The sequence below is a fragment of the Sinohyriopsis cumingii genome, chromosome 8 (genome assembly GCF_028554795.1).
Source record: "Sinohyriopsis cumingii isolate HCF-2022 chromosome 8, ASM2855479v2, whole genome shotgun sequence".
In the NCBI taxonomy this organism is placed as follows: Eukaryota; Metazoa; Mollusca; class Bivalvia; order Unionida; family Unionidae; genus Sinohyriopsis; species Sinohyriopsis cumingii.
The window spans coordinates 89,871,278-89,898,089 of NC_142968.1; the positions used below are offsets into that span (position 1 = coordinate 89,871,278).

A 26,812-nucleotide genomic window follows, 5' to 3' on the forward strand; every position below is an offset into this window, starting at 1 on the left:
CAGATCGGCTATTTATGTAAGTATATTTGTTATGTCATTCTGTCCTATATATCTGCTTAAATCTCTATTTATTCCATCTATAAGTTTCACTCTTTATATTAACATTTACTCAATCCGGGCAACAACACCAAGGGCAATCACCCTCTAGATAATGATAACCAAATAAAGTGGACACCTTGTAAGAAGGTACATTCCACCAATCAACTTCAACCACAGCCAACACCACCCAGTCCGCCCCCCGCCCCAACAATCTGCCTGTGCATTACGATGGCAGATATGGGTCCTTTTGCAGTAGGATATGACTTGTATGTGAGTATACACAGTCAGTGAAATGGTCATATCTTCGAAATGTAACATGCTTTCGGAACAAACACATAAATTAATTTTAATACTAATTCATTATGGCTAGAATTGTTTGTTAAGGCAGCAAGCACTTTCTGCCAAAACCTAGAGTGACAGGAGAACAGTTTATTTTACCGTTGTCTAATTTATTTTAAACAATTTGAGAAAAAAACCCAGCTAGTTCCTTATTATGTGATTATGTCTATCTGTCTGTCTGTCTCTCTGACGCACACAAACCAATTATCAAATCAATTACCCTGATATGCAAACCTGGCTCAGCTGGGTTGATTAACAATCCTGATTGATAAATTTGTTGCTTTGCAATAAGTATTAACACTAATCAGTGGGTTTCTGATCTTGGGTCATTGTTGTTGTAACAGCCAGTCTACAGGGATAGTTTGCACATTTGTTACATAATCTCAAAGTCGGTGATGAAAATAAAATATTCTGCTATTAAAGTCAAATGTAATGCATGTAGTGTGTGCATTCATTCTGACCATTTTTTTTACATTGCTAATCTTAATATCCCTAATTGGTGTATCATTAATATTCATATCTGATTGAGGTGGATGCTATTACGGAAAAGGAGAAACATTCTGACTTGATACTAGCATTAAAAATTACAGACAAATTCTGAAGCTGGAGTTCTTCTCCAGACTCAAGGCTTCCTTTCATTAGAGCTATGGTAGACCTGTCCATACCACACATAGATAATCTTTGCAGAAAGTATGGTCAGTTTTCAGATTTTGAGCAAAAATGTGGTATGAAATATCAAACTTGTGCGTCCGATAAGACCCTAACACTTTTCACCAACCTGATCATGCACAGGCAAAATAGCCAACTGAAAACAATAAGGTCCACACATCTAAGCATCTGCCAATTTGAAAGGATTTAATTGGAAGTAACAAGAAAAACCAAACCACATGGTTAACAATATCATAAAAGAATAAATGCTAATCTCCTATAATTTGCAGGCATTTTGTGCAACTTGTGGTTCCCTCCTGCAATCCTGTAAAAGGAGATGAGATCTCAATATTTAAACAGGCAGTGTGTCACAGAATTAGGCAAAGAAATAACTTGGTTTTGTCTTTAAAATATTCAACTATTTCTCGTTGTACATGCGTACAACGTTATCTAGGGTGAATGTGTTTTTCCAGGTAAGCGACTGTATTAACATGTACCTAGCCACAGAGATTACTTGTGACAGGTATCATGACTAACATGATATGCACGGGTATTCTACCCTGACTTGTACTCACTCTCCTATGGATTTAAGTAAGACCAATTTCTAAAAACCACACTGGTCGTTTTTGGATCACGTCAAGGAGTGTACACTCTCCATTGTTCTCCAGCCATAGGGTTAAGTGTTAAATTTACATTTTTATTTGATATGTGAAGCTTATTCGGTTTGTAATGTCTTATCGCGTAATAATGTGTTTATTACAATGCAGATTTAAAGTATTATCATATATCTAGAGATCATACAGAAATTATTATTATGTCCAATTTGGTTTTATTGTAGCTGATTGTGACTGTGTTCGTAGCTGACTGTGTTTGTAGCTGACTGTGTTTGAAGCTGATTCTGTTATTGTAGCGGACTGTTATTATAGCTGATTGTGACTGTCACTGTGATTGTGTCTATGAAATGTGATTGTCAATGTGACTGTGAATATGACTAGAGCGGTCTGAAGCTGTCTGAAGCCGTCTAAAGTTGCTTAGAGCTATCTGGAGTTTCCAGAACAATTAATGCTACGTGCTGTCGATATGTATGTATGTATGTATGTCTGTGCCATGGACGTAGACGTAGCGAAATTGAAAAAGTGCTGTATGCTGTCTGTACGTGTAACGTATGACTGTACTAGTGGTGGATTCATAAAGGGTGCGAGCGGTCAATAATAGTGTGGACCAACCCAAGGAATCGTGCGACTGTACAAGGGGTCTAGCAGCATACATTTGGATCAATTGTTGTTCCATTGCATTTTTTGTTTATATTCATAAGATTATTTTGAATTTCAGTTGTGTTAAGATTATTTTGAATCTTAACAAAATTTATGTTTGAGATTATATGAATCTCTTATTGTGTAAAATACTGTTTGAGGTGTATGTGCAGTCCATGAGGGTTCTTGGATCTGTACTTCATTTTGATTTAATATTTTTTTTGTTTATTTTCGATGTGTGAATGTTGTGTAGAGTGATTTGAGTAAATCGTATGTTGAGAGCGTGAGAGAATCATTGTATTTTTACATCATATATTTATCTTTTTTAAGTTCATTCATAAATTTACATCTTTCTCACATTGTGTTTGTCTTGTTCATTTAGTCCAAAAACCCACTTGGTTGCAATTCTGCGACACAATGAGTACCTGAGTTGTAGGAATATACTATGACTTAGAGAACAACAAAATGGTAAAAATTAGCACAAATCAGGCAAATTTATAACCAATCATTAACTCAAAGTGACATTACTTGCTACACCAAAATGCAGATTCCCAAAATAGTAATGACAAACATTTTAGGTTCTCCCCCATGGCAAGCAACCTTGTTCATTTGTGAATAATCTTAACATGGTAGTAAATACTTATAAAAGTTTTGATAGGGACTGCTAGAGGGATGAAGAGCAATTTGTAAACTTTAATATTCCCCTGTCTCTACTACAAATATACCCCCTTCTCTACTGCATATATTCCCAGTCTCTACTGCAAATATACCCCCTTCTCTACTACAATTATACCCCCTTTTCTACTACAGTTATACCCCCTTCTCTATTGCAAATATACCACCATCTCTACTGCATCCCAGCTCTACCCAAATGATGACTACAGTCAAACAAGAATTCCACAGAATGCTGTCTTCCCTATGTTAATGTGGTATAATCCAAACACCTTGAAAAGTCACAAGATTGTAAAAAGAAGGTCATTGTGACCAACTTTTACTCATGGTGAATTGTTTCCTTCAAATTTAATCCATCCATCATTCATAATTCATAATACAAATATCAGAGAAACAGAACTAAACAAAAAAAAACAAAAACAAGATCACTTGAGCATGAAAAGCAGGTCATCATGACCTACATTTACCTGCAGTGTGCAGTACCCAACAAAATTAACAAATCCATAGTTTCATGACTATGCATAAGCTAGTTGTCAGAGAATATGATCTCAATTCAAAAACTTAACATAACCACCAAAGCATTTAAAGCATGTCACTGTGATCGTTTGCCAGAGGTGAGTATTAAATGCCAAGATAAACAAGACTGTACATACAGGAGTGTAAGCAAAACTGAGTTCAGTGATGATGACCATACAGGTTTCACAGTGATTGTCATACAATTTTATTTGGAAAAGGACAACAACTCAAACATGGTTAGGGTTTTATTTATCCATAAGCATGTCTTCAGATGATGATCAGAACAGTTTTATGGAGATCCATAAACACCTGAGACTGGTTACAATACTGAGATTACTCTGGTATACCAGACACTAAATCCTAAAAGGACAATAACTATAACGAAAAATAACAGGAGTATGGTGATTTGTCATCACCCACATCTTCTGGTGATGACCATAACAGTTTTAAAGTTTCACACTGATCTAGTATAATCTGCGAAATAGCAGTTCACAAGATTTTGTCATACACTTAAGCCACCTGCAAATCAAGAGCAATAATGTGTTGACATGTACATCTTGAAAAGAAGACCATATTATATACCAAGTTATATAAATGCAGCCCAAGTGGACTTCATAGCATTATATAAATGCAGCCCAAGTGGACTTCATATCACTCACGTAGGATACAGACAAAAATTTGAATGGTTGGCTGCAAAAGAAATTGTAAAAACTCATTTATCCTGATCCATTTACCAAAAGTGAACTGCAATTGCATGACACAGTTGATTTCTTTCCCAAATAACACAAACTTTTTTTAGTATGACTGAATATGTTTTACAATAATTAGATACCTAATTGCCTAAATATATTCTAAGTTTGTCTGATGTAACTTGCTGCAAATCTGAAAAGACATCAACTATCAAACAGCCTATAAAGGTTGCCATTATTGAATCACACTTTGGAGTTTACGGTGCTAAAAAATATTGTGAACAAGAACTATATGTCATCAACAACATTATCTCTAACAGTGAAGAATAAAATGAAAACCTTTTTTTCTCTCCAAAGGGTAATGAATGTTTTTAATCATTCCTTTTTCATTCACAGAAATGAATGTCAGTGGAAGCTGTTTTCCATCTGCAGGAAGTACATAGTGAAGGATTTGGTTTGTATAGATAAGAATTCCTTGCACGAGGAAACTATATTATTTCTTCTGTTTTGAACATAACACCATAATGGGGGCTCCGAGTGGCCGAGTGGTCTAAAGCGCTCTCCGTCACGAATCAATGCCATCTCACCTCTGTCTGTGTAGATTCTAGTCTCGGAATCAGCCAATGTGGGTATGTGAGAAAGCTTGCCAGTAGCTTCTCGTGGGTCGGTGGTTCTTTCCGGGGTTTTCCCGGGTTCTTCTTCCAGCATTAATACTGGCCACAATGTATGGCCTATTGTGTGCTGACAAGTGGCATTAAACCCCACAACAACAACACCATAATGTTTTCCAAATATAAGTGAAGACATAAAATTTGTATTAAAAATGTTCTAAAAGCATTCATGCAGTGCAAAACAAAGGGTAGGTGACTAAGATTAGCCCTACTCCTGTGCAAATGGAACAGACTGAAATGGCCAAAGAAGATGAAACTAATGACAACCAACAGGTAGTGTCTTTGGGAGTAATTATTTTTTTGTCAAGGATGGAATTGTAAGAACAGATGATAAGTCTATGTGTGTCTGTAACCTGCATGCTAAAAATACAAGCAATATGTAAAATATATAAAATTATATATATATATATATATATATATATATATATATATATATATATATATATATATATATATATATATATATATATATAATGGTAACACCCTATTATCGAGAGACCTTCTAAAGATGAAAAGACCATCAAACTGATATGTGTATAAATAATGTATGTGTTTCATGAATCATTTCAATAATTATACCCCTAGTAGATACCACAAGAATTTGTTTTTTTTTATAGTGAATTCCTTCATGCTGATAGGACCATCTATTCAGGAGAAGTAACAATAACAAGATTTAAAAGATGGTCACTGTGTCAGCCATATTGAACATCAGGCTTAAGTCACATTTTCATTTAGGACCAACTAACTAGAAATCATAACAAGTATTTTAGTGAAAACCCCATACTGACATGACCATCTTTTCAGGAGAAGTGAAAACATGATTTTCAAACATGCCATTTTGTTGCAAGCATCACCATTTTTAACTAGACCAAGGGATGAACGTGTGTGTCAGCTTTCATGACAACAATCCTCCAAGCAGTTTAGAAGGATTAGTGATAACAAACTTGTGCTGACTGACAGATGGGTGTTGGACAATCGAGAACAGGCCTTCACATAATCTCTTCTGGTCTATGACAAGTAGAGCTAATAAAAAATAATGAATAAAAGAAATCAACATGGAAGTACACAATTTTCATGTGTTCAGATTCCACACATAGGATTGGGATGGTACATATCTGGCATACACAGACAAAACCAATAAAATTCTACACATCTTGAGTCTATATAGACAACACAAGCTGATGGGTGGACCAGACACATACCTAGATAGCTCACCATTCCAGATGGAGTCTATCCAGGGCTATCTCAGGAGACAATTACAGTGTGGTAATAAAGACTGCATTATATTTAGGAATTATCAGATACAACTGGTACATACAAGAACACAACAATGACTTTTAAATAACAGTGACATCAAGAAACAATGAATTAAGATAAGTGCCATCACTTGTAAGTCAGGTCCAAACTGTGCAGACCCAAACCTGCCATTGCATAAAGCACTGGCAGATCTGGATCTGTGCAGTTTGTTAGGAGCAATCAGTAGAGCAAGAAACAGAGACCCGGATCTGCAGGTGTATTAGGATACATCAGATCAGTGTCATTCATGCTGCTTGTAGTTGGACTTGGAACTCGATGGTGCCAAAATACTTTTGCAAGTACTGGTCATATGACTGGAATGATAGTTTGCATAAAGAATGTACCTTAAGGTACCATAATTTATTAATTTCTCTCATAAATGAGATTAACACAGACATAATCCTAATTCTGTACACAAGTCAGAAAAAAATATTTTATTCGTAGGTTTTAGTGGCACTTATTAGCTATATAATGCAGTAGAAAATGAAGCTAAATGACTTCCCAAGGACACACCCATGCAGCCAAATGGGACTGGCCTGTGACAGTATCACAACCCCAAAATTTGGATTATGATTCAAAGGCTCAACCGAATCAGTCACGCTGACTCTCCGGGTAGGCAACAATGTAAAGGTACATTTTTTTTCTATCTATTTATTGACCACTAACATAAAGACAAACTGTGGTTCCCAGGGCAGACAACAATGCAAAGTACTTTTTTTCTTCAAGTCATGTATTGCTGATCCAAAATAAAGAACAATGTCAAATAAACATACAAATGTAAATTATATTAAAAAAAACATTTACATTAAGAGAGGCCCCGAGTGGCCAAGTGGTCTAAAGCGCTCTCCATTACGGATCACTGCCATCTCACCTCAGTCTGCATAGGTTTGAGTCTCATATTCAGCCAATGTGGGTATGGGAGAAAGCTTGCCAGTAGCTTCTCGAGTGTCGGTGGTTCTTTCCGGGGATTTCCCAGGTTCCTCCTCCAACATTAATACTGCCTCCCATGTATAGCATATCGTGTGCTGAAAAATGGCGTTAAACCCTACAACAACAACAACAACAACATTTACATTAAGATCTTTTTATACCCATGGTTGACCTTTCAAAACCCCTTTTAAAAACATTCCATGCATGGAACTTTAAGATGTAGCTAATAAACAAAACTATCTGTTACTGTTTCTAAAAGCTACAATGCACTTCAGTGATCTTTGTTCAACACTTTAATCCATCATCTCCAACAATGCTCAACTGACCAGTCCAGTGAGACTTTGACCTTAGACCTTAGAATTACTGTAGATACTTTATTTCATATGGCCAACCTGTCTGCAGTGTCCACTGTGGATTTATTCATGGGAACAGAATACTGCCAAAGGCAAATTACTAGAATCATTGCACACTTGCTTTATATTCCAACATCAGCTTTCCCTGACCTCAACCTGTGACTTCTTTGGCCTGTATTCCATACTGATTTTCCTTCATTCCTAACCTATCTGACAGCAAAGTCACATGACAGTAAACATTGCCCTTTGGAGGGGAAAAAAAACCCCAACAAAACCTGAACCAACCAAATATGAGCTTGAAAGAAAAAGAACAAACAAAACCTTTAACCATCTCTTGATGTCTCATGGACACCAAATTGTGACAATTATGTCTGCCTTTTTCAACATTCAATAACGAGAAGACAAAAATCAAATACACCTCAAAAAATCACATACAACTCTCTTAACCCCAAGCCTTCTTGTAGCCCCTGGTGTCTCACCTAATTTAAAACTGCCATTCTCTGTGTCTTAGCAAGGGACACCTCATTTACAATCCCTACCACAGTTGTAGAACAGTGTCCTAACTAAACAAGTAATGAATTGATTCAAATTAGATACCAAAGATGCAGGTGTCCCTTGGGTTAACAACCATGAACAGGAGGTAGAATAACATGAGCACAGGCTTGGCCCAGAATACTGTATTTGTAAGTCAATGTGTCAATATGTTAATAATAACATGATACATGTTCTCTGCACAAAGTTGATGTGAATAAAATTTTCAAGCTGTTTTTTTTTCATTGTACTAAGAGTAGAACAAAAAATCAGAATTTAAAAAAAGAATATGTTTATCTCCATATACTGCTACTATGTTTTATCTGTCTATTATATGTTAAACATAACAAAGCAATTATTTCTTGACATTGCAGCACAAACTACAAATACACTGAGAAAAACTTTCCATTCATGTTATTTGAAATACTGATGGACTTCAGGCAGAGACATGCAGAATGGTAGAGATACAGACAGACAATATCTTCAATATAAGCTAATATGGCTTGTTTACAAGACCAAAAATAAATCTTTCCAACATCATTACTGCCAGTAAATAAACATTCAAACTAGTAAGGAAATACTCAATTCCAGATAGACCTGAAGTCCAATATTGAGTAATATGTCATTCATGAGTAACACTATAAAAATTAGTCTGCATTTAGTGTTATTTAATCATACCTCTGATTTGAAAAATATTTGAAACTGATATAACCAAATACAACCATTATTAGGAGATTTGTGGCACAGTCATGCCAAAGAGAATATTATTAAGAAAATGGTTAAGTTTATTAATAACTGTTTGGACAACATTTAAACAAATACCCAATGGAATATTTCATTCACAATTAGCACAGTGATTTAGACCACTTGCCCCCCAAACCCCACCCCCCTTGAATGATGGGAGACAAATATTAATTAAAAGCCTGTATTTATCCAAAATCTGCATTCTACTGGCAGACCTTTGTTAATGTTATGGTACCTTAATGTATGGTACCTTAATAACAGAATTATCAGCTGATGACTTGAGTAGCAACAATGTGAGAAGTGAAAATGACACCTGTACTGATCAACAAACACTCATGTATAATGACATGTACAATTTCATCAACATACAACGAGGCATAATATGACCTGTACAATGTCATCAACATACACTGAATCATAATGACCTGTACAATGTCATCAACATACACTGAGGAATAATGACTTGTATGTCACCAACATACACTGACATATAATGACATGTACAATGTCATCAACATACAATGAGGCATAATATGACCTGTACAATGTCATCAACATACAATGAGGCATACTATGACCTGTACAATGTCATCAACATACAATGAGGCATAATCTGACCTGTACAATGTCATCAATATACACTGAATCATAATGACCTGTACAATGTCATCAACATACACTGAGGAATAATGACTTGTATGTCACCAACATACAATGAGGCATAATATGACCTGTACAATGTCATCAACATACAATGAGGCATAATATGACCTGTACAATGTCATCAACATACAATGAGGCATACTATGACCTGTACAATGTCATCAACATACAATGAGGCATAATCTGACCTGTACAATGTCATCAATATACACTGAATCATAATGACCTGTACAATGTCATCAACATACACTGAGGAATAATGACTTGTATGTCACCAACATACACTGACATATAATGACATGTACAATGTCATCAACATACAATGAGGTATAATATGACCTGTACAATGTCATCAACATACAATGAGGCATACTATGACCTGTACAATGTCATCAACATACAATGAGGCATAATATGATCTGTACAATGTCATCAATATACACTGAATCATAATGACCTGTACAATGTCATCAACATACACTGAGGAATAATGACTTGTATGTCACCAACATACACTGACATATGATGACATGTACAATGTCATCAACATACAATGAGGTATAATATGACCTGTACAATGTCATCAACATACAATGAGGCATACTATGACCTGTACAATGTCATCAACATACAATGAGGCATAATATGACCTGTACAATGTCATCAATATACACTGAATCATAATGACCTGTACAATGTCATCAACATACACTGAGGAATAATGACTTGTATGTCACCAGCATACACTGACATATAATGACATGTACAATGTCATCAACATACAATGAGGCATAATATGACCTGTACAATGTCATCAACATACACTGAGGCATAATATGATCTGTACAATATCATCAACATACAATGAGGCATAATATGACCTGTACAATGTCATCAATATACACTGAATCATAATGACCTGTACAATGTCATCAACATACACTGAGGAATAATGACTTGTATGATGTCACCAACATACACTGACATATAATGACATGTACAATTTCATCAACATACACTGAGGCATAATATGACCTGTATGATGTCATCAATATACACTGAATTATAATGACCTGTACAGTGTCATCAACATACACTGAGGAATAATGACTTGTATGATGTCACCAACATACACTGACATATAATGACATGTACAATTTCATCAACATACACTGAGGCATAATATGACCTGTATGATGTCATCAATATACACTGAATTATAATGACCTGTACAATGTCATCAACATACACTGAGGCATAATATGACTTGTATGATGTCATCAATATACAGAGGTATAATAACCTATACAATGTCATCAATAATGAGCCATCATCAACATACACTGATGTCTAATGACCTGTACTCAATGCAACACTTAGATTATTTTCCTACCTGTTTATCCTGTTCTAATTGAAAGGCAGACAGGTAGAACCCCTATTAAACCCTTGTTTTTATACATTTTTTTTTTGTCTTTTAAACTCTGTAACGTTTCTTCATGTGATAGGAATCATACATTTTCTAAAATAGCAAACATGATGAATCACTGCTTCAAATAAAACTTTATCAACATGAATTACATACCTAAGAAATGAATTTCAAAATTTAAAATGTTAAAAAAATGTTCAAAACAAATTTTTACACATATATTTGCCACCTCAATACATACTATTAGACAAGAGAGGTAATGCCAGTATGAAAATGAGTGAGTCAATTACTGTACAATTATGGCTTAATGTCACATTCTATGTCAAGAATAAAGTCACTTTATAACAAAGCTCCTGATGATTTGGTCCTGTCATTTTAATACAATATACCACACCTAATTCAATACTGTTAAAAGGAGCTGTGTACACCACAATCTCACATTGGATCACCAACTGCACTGATATCTTTATTGCAATATTTAAGGTATAAAGGAAAGTATGCAGTCCTTGATCTGTCATAACATCATGGCAAAAATCTTTATAATTGGACATTGCAATATATTTATCTGCTGATACTAAACAAAGTACAGCCAGAAGTTATTATTCCCATTCAATGTAAAATATATGCCAAATTATTATACCATTACATTCTATAGATGTGTTATGACATTCAGCCTCAAAATCACAGCAATTTAGTAAAGTTTCATGTGTGTATGTTAGCAAGCAACATCAATGTAAAATTTAGCCAGAATAATCAGTTTGGGATCATTAGAAGTGGTAATAACAATTATTATTATTATTTTTATTATTATTCTCTGGTCAAATAAAGCAGGCAAATCACAATGTTACCAAAACATGAATAATAACAGTCATGGTTTGAAAAACAAGCACCTGCATGACAAACCACATCTACCATAAAGTCTTTTTCTCCTTCATGGCTGGCTATTCAAGCAAAAGAAAATGAGGAATAAATATTCCATAATCCTCGAATACTAAACCAATATTTGATCATAAATCCATCCACCGATTTTAACAAAAGTGAGTAAATCTTTATTCTGATCACCTGCACACTTCTCAGAATAGAGAAATGGGAAAGTATTAGGGTGTGGGGCACCATCATTTCACAATTATCCATTTGAAAATGAGACATTCCCAATTTTAGCATTCATGAGTGTATACCTATGGCATAGGGAAATGGTTAGGATATAACAAAACCTGGGGGGTTTGGTGCACCTACACTTTAAAATTCCCTATGAGAAAATGAGACATGCCCAAATTTAGCATTTATGAGTGTATACACGCAGCATAAGGGAACTGGTCAGATTATAACGAAATCTTTAAAACATTGGCTTTCCTTTTGTAGTCCCTTGGTTTTATCTTATGAGAAACTGTGTACAGTGTATTAACAAAAGTTTGTTTTGGTGTATAACAGCATTGAAACAAATGAAGATAATGTCATGCCAAGGTGATTGGAGTAAAGTGCCCAGGAACACACCATGAAATTAAAAAGCACCAACGCATTAAAAAAATTTAAACCATTTTTGTATAAAAAAACTTTTATAAAATCATCACATATATGTCGCCATTAAAAATAAGTTCAAACTTGTGTAGAGACTGGAATGGAAAAAAGTAATATTCCTGCCACACGGGTCTTCCAATCAATGTTTGGCTTTAACTATATGTAATTGCCAGCATCAGCTTATGAAAGGCAGCAATGCATACCAATAAATATATGACGGTGATTCATGACCATTTGTCTAATGTTTCAAATGAATAATATCAAATGCACATACATCAAGCTGTTAACAAAATTCCTCAATTTGCTAAATAATTTTTCTTGTCTTGCAAAAAATGTAACACTCAAACTATTAATTTTGAACCTTTTCTCCAAATCACCAAGACTTTGTTTTCTTCAAGTGTGCTTGTGTGTAGGGTTTCCTAAAACTGTGATATTTATAGGAGATATATATACCCAACAATCCTACAGATGTTCAATGCATCCCAAATCCTGGGAGACTAACAAGCAAGAGATGAAAACTATTCAGCATGCAAACTGAGGAATTTTCATTTAAATACAAAACAACTGTCAGCAACTCAATTAAATGACACAGTGTAAACTCTATTGATAGTTGTGAAAAAAATGGCAACAGTAAAATAGTTTCAAAATTCTACTCAGAACTGTCTATTAAGATGTCACTGGTCCTAAAGCCTGCATTGCTGGAAGGACAACTTACAACAAATTTAAAATTTAATGTTTCTTTGTGTGAAGTTCTTGTTTTATCCACTTTATGTATATGTATAACATGCAAAACTGCATTGCCCTGATCAAACAAAATGCATAGCCCTTATTAAACAAAATGCATTGCCCTTATTAAACAAAATGAATAGCCTTGATCAAACAAAATGCATTGCCCTACAAAATGCATTGCTGTGATTAAAACAAATGCATTGCCCTGATTAAACAAAATGCATAGCCCTGATGAAACAAAATGCATTGCCCTTATTAAACAAAATGAATAGCCCTCTGATGAAACAAAATGCATTGCTGTGATTAAACAAAACGCATCACCCTTATTAAACAAAGAGTCTTTATAAGATCTAGAAGCATGCAATATCCCCTTTCTATTCGCATCCAAAAAACACCAAGTTAAAAACAACAGAGACAATTAGACATGCAAGGGAGGTTATTTACTTACCTTTGATCTTTTAAAACTTGTCTTCACCTTGACAGAAGACAAATAATGCGAGTAATAAACTTAATTTTATCTGTATATAAAACTAGAAAATAAACATGGATTTATGGATCAGAAAAAATATCTTTCACAGCAAGGTGGTCCAAATTTTTTTTTATTTTGGTCTAAATTAATGGGACTTGAGAATGAATTGGTCTGTCAAGCTAAATGGATTTAATATGTGGACATGGGAATAAGGGGCTTGATGCTTTCCATACAATGTTACAGGGATTTGAAGAAAATCTTTATATGGGATGAAATGACTACAAAAAAATGCTGCATATGTGGGACTTGAGAAAAAAAGTCTTTTTTGATCAGTAGACTTGATAAACTGCAAGTTAATGGAGGAAAATAAAGGATATATAGCACAGCCAATGACTCCAAACTTCCATCTGATGCAAGAAAACATCTAATTACCCATGATATTGTGCATTTCCTGCGTCAATGTAATAAGAACACAGAAATCTTGGTTGGTCTGAATCAAGAGAGAATTTTTATATTAGTAAAGCCATGACTAACCTCATCTATGTCTGTGTCACTATCCATTGTCTTCAACTTCTCATGGCTCTTCCTGAGTGGTGATTTGGACCGCTTCTCTAGTAATGGACTATTTTCTGTCGTCTTCCTGCACCAAAATAGCCGTTATCAATATCTAAGTCCCACTGAATTAATGAAAGCTATATGATTTATATTATTTTACACACATTATATAAAGAACAAGTTAGCAGAAGGTACAAATGTACAGCAATCTTGAATATTTGCTTAAAATTTAATGACAATACATTAAATTTTACTTTAAAGTAAATATAAATATTTATCTCTCCTTTAAATATCACTCAGTTTGAAGATGTATTTTATGACTGGTGATGGTAATATGGCAAATGAGTACTATGTGGGGAAAAAGTCATTTCTGCAACCAATTTAGGAATCAAACCTAACAGAAGATAAAAAAAAAAGACAAAGCAATGTCTAAAGGTAATTAGCCCTGAAAATTCAGCTTCCATACTCATTATGTTTCAAACAAAAATTCAATTTTATTTACATATGAAAACAAGCAAAAAATGAAAGGGTGGGGATGTAAAACCAGAACTTACGAAATGGAAAGTTTGGAAGTTTTCCCTGCCAAATTCTCAAGACTATTTAGAGCAAGATCCCTTTCTGATTTCAGCTGCTCTAGCTGGCGTAAAGCAAGATCTCTTTCTTCAATAGCACGGGCGTTCTCCCTCAGCACGGCATCTCGTTCTTTAAGGGCTAACTCAAAACCAAGCTGTAATGCCTGTGTGGGAGTTTTCTCATCTCGTATAGTCTCTACAATATAGATGAAAAAATACTGATTCCTTAAGTGTTGTTCATTTGTTAAATTGAATGCATGCATCTGACTTAACAGCCTGTGCAATAAAACACGTAGAGGTGATCTAAATTCACAATTTAGCCAAGAAAGTAAAAATAATGTACACATGCATCAACAAAGTTATTCCCTCAGCAGGATGTAGGTACCATAACACTCACACAAAATGGTTGCCCAGGACCCTGTAAGAATGATTTTAGATGTACTGAGGCTGTACAGGTATAAGATTTAATGTGTGTGTATGCAGACACCAAGAGTGGTTGTTGTTGTTGTAGGGTTTAACACTATTTTTCAGCACACGATAGGCTATACATGGCGGCCAGTATTAATAGTGGAGGAAGAATCCGAAAAATCCCTAGAAAGAACCACCGACCATTGAGAAGCTACTGGCAAGCTTTCTCACATACCCACATTGGCCGAATCTGAGACTCGAACCCAAACATATGAGTCAGATATGAGACTGTTTCACATCCATACAACATTGTTAGCAGTCTGATATAAGACTGTTTCAGATCCATACAGCACTGTTGTCAGTCTGATATTTATAGGTTACTACATTTGTATGGGAAAATATGAACAAGTTTTTGTAAGGTATACTGCACAACCTTGGGAGTGCAGTATATCTATCCAACAAAACAAGTTCATATTTTCCCGTACAAATGCAGTAACCTTTTTAGTATATGCTCATTTTCTTATTTTACCTAAGGCTTATTTATATAAACAAAATACACTACAAGAAACAACGTAAATGAATGTATGCCGTATTCCAAACTAAGTACACAAGCACAGATTTATCATTATACAACAACATATTAATGCGCAGATAACTCCGCCCAGAAAAATTTGAACTTGTAGCACGCAAGACACAAGTTTCGAAAGAAAATGGCATTTTTGTCTACTTAAAATTGAAATTTGGAGTCATACTGTGTATGGAATGTAGCAAAGTAGCTGGTATGTGGCAGTCCACAAAACATCTGCTTTAGTTCATTCAGAAACAAATTTAATCAACCAAAACGTAAAGCATCTGCTACATGAGAGAACACAATTTTTTTACAAAATAGTTCCTAATACACTATTGGGTACATGTGTCCTACACATGAGTGCAATATGAAGGTGTGCAATATCGTAAAATACTGAACGATTCTGACAATGCAAAGTTAATGGAGAACAAAATGAGCATATAATAAGAGACTGTTTCAGATCCATACAGCACTGTTGTCGGTCAGATAAGAGACTGTTTCATATTGACGGAGTTTTCATTGGTCTAGTGTTTTAATACAAATTACAATTACATGTATGATGCATGATCCAAAATAAAATAGTAAATGATGCCCAAAAAAGTTTATCTTGACCTTATTTCAATCTGCAGAACTTGTTAATGAATGTCTGCATAAAATTCACAGATGTACACATACATGCAAAATTATTCAAGGAAAGGAATTTACTAGTAATAAAAATATAACACTATTAATATAACTGAATATGAAAAGTTATGTTGAACAGAAAACAAACAAAATGAACAATTTAAGTTTCATTTGATACTGTCCCTAATATTAAGCTTTATGTACCCGTTAAAACTTCCAAAATACAAATTTATTATGAAACGTTCATAGATGTGAAATGAGTAACAATCCCTAATATAAATGTTCCCCTTGACTAAAAATGAAGATACCTGGCATGCATAAACATTATAAATGACTGTCAGAAATTTAAAAATTGACCATTAAGAAAACTAAATAATATCAGTGCCATGTCATGTTTAATTTGTTACACTAGACAATCACGACATGCAAATCTACACATATCAAGCCTTCTATAAGCATGTAATTTAAGTAGTTTCTGGAAAATTAAATCCCTTCATTCTTTCCAACTGCTTATATATTCATTGTAGTGACCTTGATTCAAATGTAATAATGCATCTATTTTTGAATAGATGGCTCCCTGAAATGCAACAGAAATTCTATTCTCCAGGGAATTTAATAATCAGTTTTTCAATCCAAAGGATAACACAGACCAAGAAGACCAAGTGGGCCTGATATGTTATTCTCACCTGACTTACATTACACATACTTACAATTGACTGTTTCAGGTTTATTCAGAGTTGTAAGGATAAAGAAGAGTTGCTATAAAACCTATATCATCTAAATTTGACCTATTTCACTATTTCCGAGTCACAATTCTTGGTAGAGATAAAGTCATAAGCAATATGCACAGTTTCTTGCTTTTGTTGTTGTTGAGTTTAATTACAGTAGCGTTCGCACAATTGTGCATGTGCCACTTTTTTCTGACTGCACTGCAGCCTGCTAGTTGTTCCTGGGGAAGGGATGGTGCCACCTCCCCCAGGCTTTTATGGATTCAAGGAACCCTGATAGTTTGGCCTCAATCTGTGGGTCCATAAAGGTCCCTACAGTTGAATGGTTGGCTGTCATTAGTGGGAAGGAGGGCTCGGGAATGGTCCTGCTTGCTTTACATCACTGTTTTCTTGTTGCATTTGCCTTCTTTTTTTTTTTCTTTTTTTTTTGAGATTTTTTTTTTTCCTCTTCAAAATGTTCTAAAAGGAGGGGGGATGTTCTATGCTGTTTATAGAGGTTCTTAGTAGATATCATGTATGAAGAGAGATTTTCAAGATTATTATGGTATTACTAGTCGAGGTGTTTAGGGTGTGTTTCCTACGTTATGTTATTTATAAGTTTTTAGATATTACCTCTTTAAGTTATTTATTAATTGATGTTTTTAGAGACTGAATGTTATTTATACTTTATTTAGCAAGAGACCGGAGTCCTAGCCGATTACACGGTTCGTTAAGGACATCTAGGACAGGAATCCTAGCTGATTACTCGGTTCGTTAAGGACATCTAGGGCATCCGATTTTGCGGTTTCCTTAGTTTTTTATAGGTGCTTCGTAAGTGAATTATTTATTAATACTTTTATAAAATTGAATGATATGTTATGGTTTTTTATGTGGTGGCTTCTACATTTATTTAGCTAGTTACTGGGTCTTTTGGTTTTGTGGGGATAGTAATTACATTTTGTTCCTAAGTCCTGCTGAGTCTATGAATTGATTTATATTTTTATATGCTGATTGTTTATTTTTATTAGAGTCCATAAGTAACTCTGGATATGTGTGTGGTAATCCAATCTCTTTTTGGTTTTTGATAAATATTTTCCGAGCGAGTTGATATTTTGGGCATATATTGAATACGTGGTGTAGATCTTCGGTGGTGTGGCAGTTAAAGCAGTTAATGGTTGCTGGTTTGGGTCCTATAAACCTTCCAAAACTGCTTGCTAGTTTAGTTTTTCCAGTTATTATCCTGTATGTTTCTTGCTTGAAGTCATCTAAGACACTGACGATAACAAACACGAAGAGAAGAAAAATAATAACGCCTGTGACTTAAAAATACCAAAAAACAAAGTGAACTTGAATTTCAAACATAAAGTTTTCTGAAATATTTTACAGAGATTTGCATCCCCCTACATGAACCCTCAATTTTCTATTAAAACTCTATGGTCTTAAACTTATAAGTTTTGTAAAATTCAACAAATAATTTACTTCCCCAGAGTACAAGGTGAAAATTTAAATAGAACTTACAGTATTATGAATTAAATCCCATATAATCCAGACATTTTTATCACCAGTCCTAAATGAATAAAGTGGTAATCAAGTTCCAGAGGTATTCAAAATAAGATACTGTGCTTAGGGTCTCAAAGTGCCTGTAGTCTTGACCAGTGCACTAAAGTGTTATAAGTGCTAACCGTCTTTCAATTAATCACAATAATATAATCCAAGATGTTCTTGTCTGAATTCACTATAATTCCAAAATAATGTTTCGGTCTAAGAATACTATTTCAGGGCACTTTGTATTTCCAGTGAATAAATATTTTGAATAAATAAATTCCACTTAGGTGAAATACTAAATGCAACAATAAGATTTAGTTCTGCTTCAGGTGTTATTGCAGGAATGAGTAACTTCTCAAATAAACAAGATTATATATATATATAAAAAACTAAAACACAAAAGAAAGTTCATTTCCAGAACAGTCTGTTACTAAAATTATGTGGTAAACATCAGAAAGACTATGTATTTGTAGGGGGAAATTCATTATATTACACACAGACCCAATTAAATATGTTTAGCACTATTGATAATGGTCTGAATATTTAACCCATGTGTCAAGGGAAATATTAAAAATGTATTATTTGTTTACAAAATAAAAAAAATCATTAGTGCCTCTAGTCAGGTATAACATGACTGTGATTGTGGACAAGGTCAAGTGCAAAATACAATTATCCATAGCAATTACTGAATAAAAAGACAACATGCAAACAATGTAAATTAAATAAACAAAACACTAGTGTTACCAGTATTCAGCATGCTGTTTTTATGCTCTGAATGACAGAATTCTGAAAATATTGCTAAATATGCGATATCAGAAACAATTTTCATACATGATGACACTGGACGTATCAACCCATCATTATCTGACACGCTTTTTGAAAAGGATGCGATTTCACAAGCCAAGTCATCACGCATTTTGAATGAACCAGGAAAACTTTAGTCACCTGCCAATTGAAGAGAAGGATGACCACAAACCAACAGTGTAAATCTCTCAAAGAAGACAGACAACCACAAACCAACACTGTGTAAATCTCTCAAAGAAGACAGATGACCACAAACCCAAATGATTTAAAAAGTATAATTTCTTATATGAAGGCTCCTATCTCAGAGCTGGATAATTTAAAATCTACAAAGAAAAATATTGGGGCTATAGCAATTTATATGGGGCTCATTTAAGGGAAATTAAAACTAAAGATAAATGGATAGGGATCGGATTAGATAGAGGGTTAAGTCCAAACACTAACATTCTAACACTTGGACCCAATGTCATACACTGTTACCCTGATGTGGGGTGGGGTGTCTGAGATTAGATCTTTTCACTCCCCACTGTTAGTGTCAAGATCTATGACCCACTCTGTGTGACTACTGACCCAACCCCACCCCCATCACTGCAATAATTTACCAAGTCTTAATTTAATTTGTAAGGATACCCTGTAGTTAGCTGAGTCTTTTAATGATCATGAAAACTACTCTAAAGAAATGAAAATTGGATAATAATGAGTCTAGACAATAATGAACTGGTAAAATCATGATGAATCTGTCCATGAAAGCATCTGATCTTCAAGTCTTTTTTTTATGTCCAACAAAACAACACATCCTTTGCTTTGAATAAGGTGCTTCTACTCAGAATACTTGTACCAATTTAGATACAATGTTAAGACAATGTCCAGAGACTGGAATCAGCTAACACTGGAGGAATTACTTGTTTGTTGCCGACACTGTTATAACGTTGATAGAGAATCCCCCATTCTGTAAATAGCCATTGACCAGAAGCTCTCAACAACTACTCATAAGGTTGTAAACTATGTGAAATATGTTGAAAACAGTAAAATAAAAACAAAGGGATGAATAAAATATATAAAGAATTGCAATTATGTGAGTTTATAAAAGTTTACAATTGTTTTTTCTACATTTATCATGGTACAAACTGTCAGTTGCCAATAATATATCTCACATAACACTCTTTGGTGTTACTTGCTGTACTTGCAACTGACAGTTTATACCACTTATAAAAGCAACACAAAAAACACAACTCCTCCCCCATAACTTATCCATCTTTGTTAAATTGTTAGAAAGTAAATAATAAATATTTAAAGACATCTGTGTCTAAAGGTATAGCTTAGTTATTTTAAGTTAATTAGAATCTGAGATTGATTGTGCAGTTATGTTGGAGTTTCATGAATCCACTGGGTGCTTAGGCAAAATAACAGATGGGTCGGTGGTTCTTTCCGTGGTTTTCCTGCGTTCTCCCTCCACCATTAATACTGGCTGCCATGTATAGCCTATTGTGTGCTAAAAAATGGCGTTAAACCCTACAACAACAACAAAATAATAGAAAATAGGCATGGTTGTGGTTAAATTGATCTGTATGAACATTTTTTATTTTTTTAAGAAAGTGTCATTAACATCCTCTGATCATAGTAATATTTCTTTGTTAATTTTGTTTTCCTCAACTAGGTATGTGTATGCGGAACCATTTTTCCAATTTAAAAAAGTTAAAATAGTATCTATCAGAACCAGATACACTTTTTTACATGGCCTTATTGGAATAGATATCTTTGTGGGTAAATACAACACAAATATTACAAAATGGTATGTATCATAAAGGAGAACAAAATATTAACAAGTACCAATTTTGTGAGGAAAATATGATGGTGCATAGAATAGCTTAAATGTTAAAAGTCAGTAAATTTAATGTAGTCTACAAATAAAATGTCACATTTCTCATTGCTACCAGTGAGATTAACCTTTGACCTTATGACAGAATTATTTCAAACAATCTTATCAACCTTTGTCTTTATTCAAAGCATGTTCTACCTGTACTATAATAGACTTAGTAAGATTTGGTGCTTTACATGACTGCAATACAATTTGGTCATTTTTTGGCAATGTGAATTTACCTTGCCTATGGTCACACCATAATAGCTGGCCAGGCTAATCAGAGAGAGAGAGAGGGAGAGAGAGATTGTGTGAATGTGTAAAATATGCCGTATGCAAGATCAGAACTGAGCGGCTAGTTGTTGTTGTTGTTCTAGGGTTTAACGCCATTTTTCAGCACAAGATAGGCTATACATGGCATCCAGTATAACTGGTGGATGAAGAACCATGGAAAACCCAGGGAAGAACCACCGACCCATGAGAAGCTACTGGCAGGCTTTCCCATGTACCCATGCTAGCTGAGCCTTGGACTCAAACCCACGCAGACTGAGGTGAGATGGCAGTGATCCGGAACGGTGAGCGCTTTAGACCACTCGGGGCCCCCACTGAGCGGCTAGTATCACTGACCTAAGTGTGATCTTGAAATCGCCGGTAAATTAGAATAACTAAATGATTTATCCAAGTGAACACTTATGAAAGAAGAAATCGATATATCATGATTACAATTCTGCCTTTATAAACTGTGTGCGTGTCTGTGTTATTTGGATTTTTAATCTAGCTTTAAAAAAAAAATTCAGTCATATTGCTACAATGTCTGCAGTGTGACAGTTTACAGTGATGTGTAGCACTGGGGAATTATGCAGCAGACATGTAGCACGATGTCCCATCCAGTCACATTATCCTGACACAATGCTGACCAGTCCTAACACTTACCTCTTAATGCTGAGTGCCATTCGAGGTAGCTGTTACTATCATTTTTGTAAGTCTTTGGTATTACTCAGCCGGGGATGGAACCCATGACCTCTCGCATCCGAGGTGGACGTTTCAACTACTAGATGAGCGGTGCAGTCACACCTTTATACTGTTATGTAATGGGACACAAACCACACGGACAAGTTATACATAACTTCTTAAAACTGGTAACTATTTAGTGAGTTCTTTTAAACAAGGTCAAGGTATGCAGGTTGAACCCTCAAAGTACTGCTGCAAAATATATAACTCCAAAGTAAAAAAATAAGCAAGCATTTCACACAAAAAAATCTGTCTTGGCTTCATATTGATTCATTACGAGTTTGAACAAAATCCACCACGGGCTTAGAAAATATCATCAAAAGAAAGAGAAGAAAGAAGGAAAAAAGAAGAAGAAGAAAAAACACAACAAACAAACAAACCCATTCTCCTAATTTTTAAAGACATTTTCTCTGTATCTTTGACCCATAATTAAAGGAGCAAGCAAGCGTGCCATATAATGAATTCTCCGTTTCATATTTATTTAGCCAGAGTATGAACAAGATCTAGCAAAGAATTTTTCAAGTATTAGCAATGGGACAACTTTTTTTAACCCAAACCTAAACAAAACAGTTTACGACTTTGACACAAGATCAAAGGATCAAGTGAGCATGCCACAGAATAAATCGTCTCATCAAATGACTCATGCTTAGAACGAAGAAAAGCTAGCATTCATTCCCAGTGACACTGACACTGAAAATGATACCTATTCCTTATCACACGTGCAAGCCGTACACGAAGTCTGGTAATTGGGAGTGGTAGAAAAACTCAGATATTGTACTGAAATGAAAATGTTCAGTGAGAAGCAAAGGGACACCACAACTACGCTCAAATTTCCTTGGCATGATATTGCCAACAATGTTAAAAGTGTTTTTAAAACCATTGAAAATAGTCGTGAAATCAGCTGAAGAAAAATAGTTTAATATCCAAATAATTAAAATGGTAAAGCAATTATGGCCTTTTTTTAAAACTAAGTTGAGAATCTGTATCCTAAAGTACCCCCCCCCCCCATGGACAACATGAAAATCCGCGTCTAAGATTAATAAATTTCTCTCTCACTTTATAATTTTGTTTAAACAAGCATATGCAAATTATTTAGTGCATTACCAAACGAAATTTGTTACTGATTAGATTACATTTTAAGCTTTGTAAATGTCGCCTTCAACTCGGATTAATTTCAAATATGTAACACCATGCAGGTGTACTGTATAGCTTTGTTGATAGTTTAATATGGTCCTCTTTGCTGAAGCGAAACGAACGACATCAAAATTTTATGGCAATCAATGTAATACAGATAACTCCGTCTTTGACCTCAAGTATACCGGTACTATTGAATGGCAAATAATTACTTTCTTACCTGCAAATTGGTCACAAAATTATATCCAAAGGCAAAGAAAGAGAGTATAACTGTATATAACTGATTTTACATGTATCATTGGGAAACAGTAAACTCCACCTTTTCTGACCTAGTTTGCTAAGGTAATCACTACTGTTTAAACAGAATTACGACTTCACTCTGCTTGCGGGGACAGTGACATTATACCTAAGGGGCTGCAAGGTGGGGAATTTACTACAAGTATGACCTATGAGATAAAACGTATATTTCTTTCACGTCATTGTTTGTACATTTAAGACACAATTTATCTTAGATGTATGATAAACCATTAGCGTCTACTGATTTTATATCTATCGCTTGGAAAAGTAATCTCAAACTTTTCTGACCTAGTTTTCTAAGTAAAAACCCATGCAGGTAATCACTACTGTTTGAATTGAGCTGTGGCTTGCTTACACAGCCTGTGTGGAGAGGGAGATCCTAACTGAGGGGCAACAAGTGGGAAATTTCATACAGAGGTGACGTACGCGTTAAAATCTATATTCTTTTCTTTGATACCAATGTTTGTAAACTTTGACTCTCTATATATCTTCTATTCATTTTATGGCATTTTTTGAGGTTGAGCATGGACTTCTATTGTCATAAAAATGTCTTATGGATGTGTATTTGTGTGTGATAAAAAGACTGATGCCTTTTCCCCTTTGTACTCTGCCTTGTAAGTAAGCTAAAAGAAGGTAACTATCCGGTTCTACTTTTATCATATCGTCTCCAACTTAAAAATGACTACTATCGTTTCATGGAAATGGCTCCAAATTAACTTTTTTCAATCCTAGTAAATTTTTTATAAATGTAATATTCCCCACTAAAACCATTCTGCAATATACTGACAGTGACAGTTTCAAACCCTTCTGGCTACCATAAAAGTGACAAATGAACATCAATTTATACTAACATACATATCTTAGTTTAAGCTAAGTAACTTTTTGATATTATGGTACAAACATAAAAATAACCATAAAAGATATTCCTAGATTTTAATATTCTGTTACCAGTAAAGGCACCAGAGTCACACCATGCATGAAGTATACTATAAAATGGGCACCTTTTGGACTCAAATTAATTTTACAAAATCATACAACAAATGGAGCATATGTGTAAAACTTGCTCATCACACCAAAACTCTACTTTTGTTTTCTTAAAAATAACCCTCTCTGAACTCTAGGTCATAAAATATGTACCAGACAAAAGAGAATGAAACAAGTAAAATCAACAAACAATTTATTTCTTTTAACACTGTCTTAATACTTAACTATTGCATCAACACTGTCTTAATACTTAACTATTGCATCAACACTGTCTTAATACTTAACTATAGCATTAGCAATGCCTTAATACCTATCTATAGCATTAGCAATGCCTTAATACTTAACTATATAATTAACACTGTCTTAATACTTAACCATAGCATTAACATAGTATTAATACTTACCTATAGCATTAAATATAGCATTAACAGTCTTAATACTAAACTATAGCATTAACACTGCCTTCATACTTAAGCATATCATTAACACAGTCTTAATACTTATCTACAGCATTAACACTGTCTTAATACTTAACTATAGCATTAACACTGTCTTGATAACTAATACCATTTAACTATCAGATTAACAATGGCCTAATAACTTAAGCTACCTAACATTCAGATTCACACTAGATTAATAAGTTTTGCCATACATATATAACATTAACACTGGTTTAATAACCCATGCTGGTGAACTATAACATTAATGACTTCTTATAGCACTGGTTTAATAACCCATGCTGGTGAACTATAACATTAATGACTTCTTATAGCACTGGTTTAATAACCCATGCTGGTGAACTATAACATTAATGACTTCTTATAGCACTGGTTTAATAACCCATGCTGGTGAACTATAACATTAATGACTTCTTATAGCACTGGTTTAATAACCCATGCTGGTGAACTATAACATTAATGACTTCTTATAGCACTGGTTTAATAACCCATGCTGGTGAACTATAACATTAATGACTTCTTATAGCACTGGTTTAATAACCCATGCTGGTGAACTATAACATTAATGACTTCTTATAGCACTGGGTTAATAACTTGGGCTACTCAACGCATTAACCCTTAGAGAATCTTTCAATTTCAAGTTCACCTAAAGAAGGGGAAGGAAATTTTTTGTGTGGTTACTTCTGAATGCATCCAATTAACCTTCTTCAGAGAGATTTTTGTTTAGCCAGATGCACAAGTTATATAAGACATTATTAAAGATTATCTGTTTCACTTGTCCATGTGTAGAAAGGTGAAAATGAGACTTCTTTCTTTCTCTCTCATATTGGACTCATATTTTCATGTCCTGACCACTTTTTACTCCAAATCTCAAACTTGTCCTACTTTTAGCAAAGGTTCATCTGTCTGTGTGCAGTTCAGACCAGTCTGCTTTAGATCTTAGGCCAAAACGTCTAAAATAGGGACACAAACAATACTCTGGTTCCTAAACTGGTAATCTTTTACCTAACAAAAAGGGTCCCAAATATAGTTTTTCCTGATGTACATTTTTTGGTATCACTATATAATGTCTACATTATTTGGTATCACTGTAGTGGGTGTTAATATCATTTTACAGTGATAAGAAGTTTTAGTTTGTGGGTATCAGTGTTATAGTTAAGTAGCCTTAGTGGGTGTTAATACTATAGTTAAGTAGTCTTAGTGGGTGTTAATGCTATAGTTAAGTAGCCTTAGTTAGTGGGTGTCAGTGCAACAGTTAAGTAGCCTTAGTGGGTGTTAATACTATAGTTAAGTAGTCTTAGTGGGTGTTAATGCTATAGTTTAGTAGCCTTAGTTAGTGGGTATCAGTGTTATAGTTAAGTAGCCTTAGTGGGTGTTAATACTATAGTTTAGTAGCCTTAGTGGGTGTCAGTGCTACAGTTAAGTAGCCTTAGTAAGTGGGTGTCAGTGCTACAGTTAAGTAGCCTTAGTTAGTGGGTGTCAGTGCTACAGTTAAGTAGCCTTAGTTAGTGGGTTTTAATGCTACAGTTAAATAGTGTTATTTAGCCAATGTTTATGTTAGTTTAATATCTCAGTTAATAAGCCATTATAAATGTTATAGTTAACTCATTAACCTCATCTGGCCACCTTTACACATGAAGCTCTTTACCATCAACACTGTAGCATTGACACCCACTAACTAAGGCTACTTAACTGTAGCATTGACACCCACTAACTAAGGTTACTTAACTGTAGCATTGACACCCACTAACTAAGGTTACTTAACTGTAGCATTGACACCCACTAACTAAGGTTGCTTAACTGT

At 34.5% G+C, this 26,812-nt stretch overlaps 1 protein-coding gene across 1 annotated transcript in view; it reads right to left on the bottom strand.

The window, feature by feature from the left end:
* Positions 1 to 26,812, bottom strand: part of LOC149794117 (tight junction protein 1-like) — a 202,222-nt gene that overhangs the window by 165,555 nt on the left and 9,855 nt on the right. Inside the window, exons 2-4 of the mRNA XM_089968094.1 lie at positions 14,596 to 14,809; positions 14,021 to 14,126; positions 13,466 to 13,492 (exon numbers count right to left, since the gene is read on the bottom strand). Coding sequence (XP_089824220.1) covers positions 13,466 to 13,492; positions 14,021 to 14,126; positions 14,596 to 14,809 — 347 coding nt within the window. The remainder of the gene's footprint in view (positions 1 to 13,465; positions 13,493 to 14,020; positions 14,127 to 14,595; positions 14,810 to 26,812) is intronic.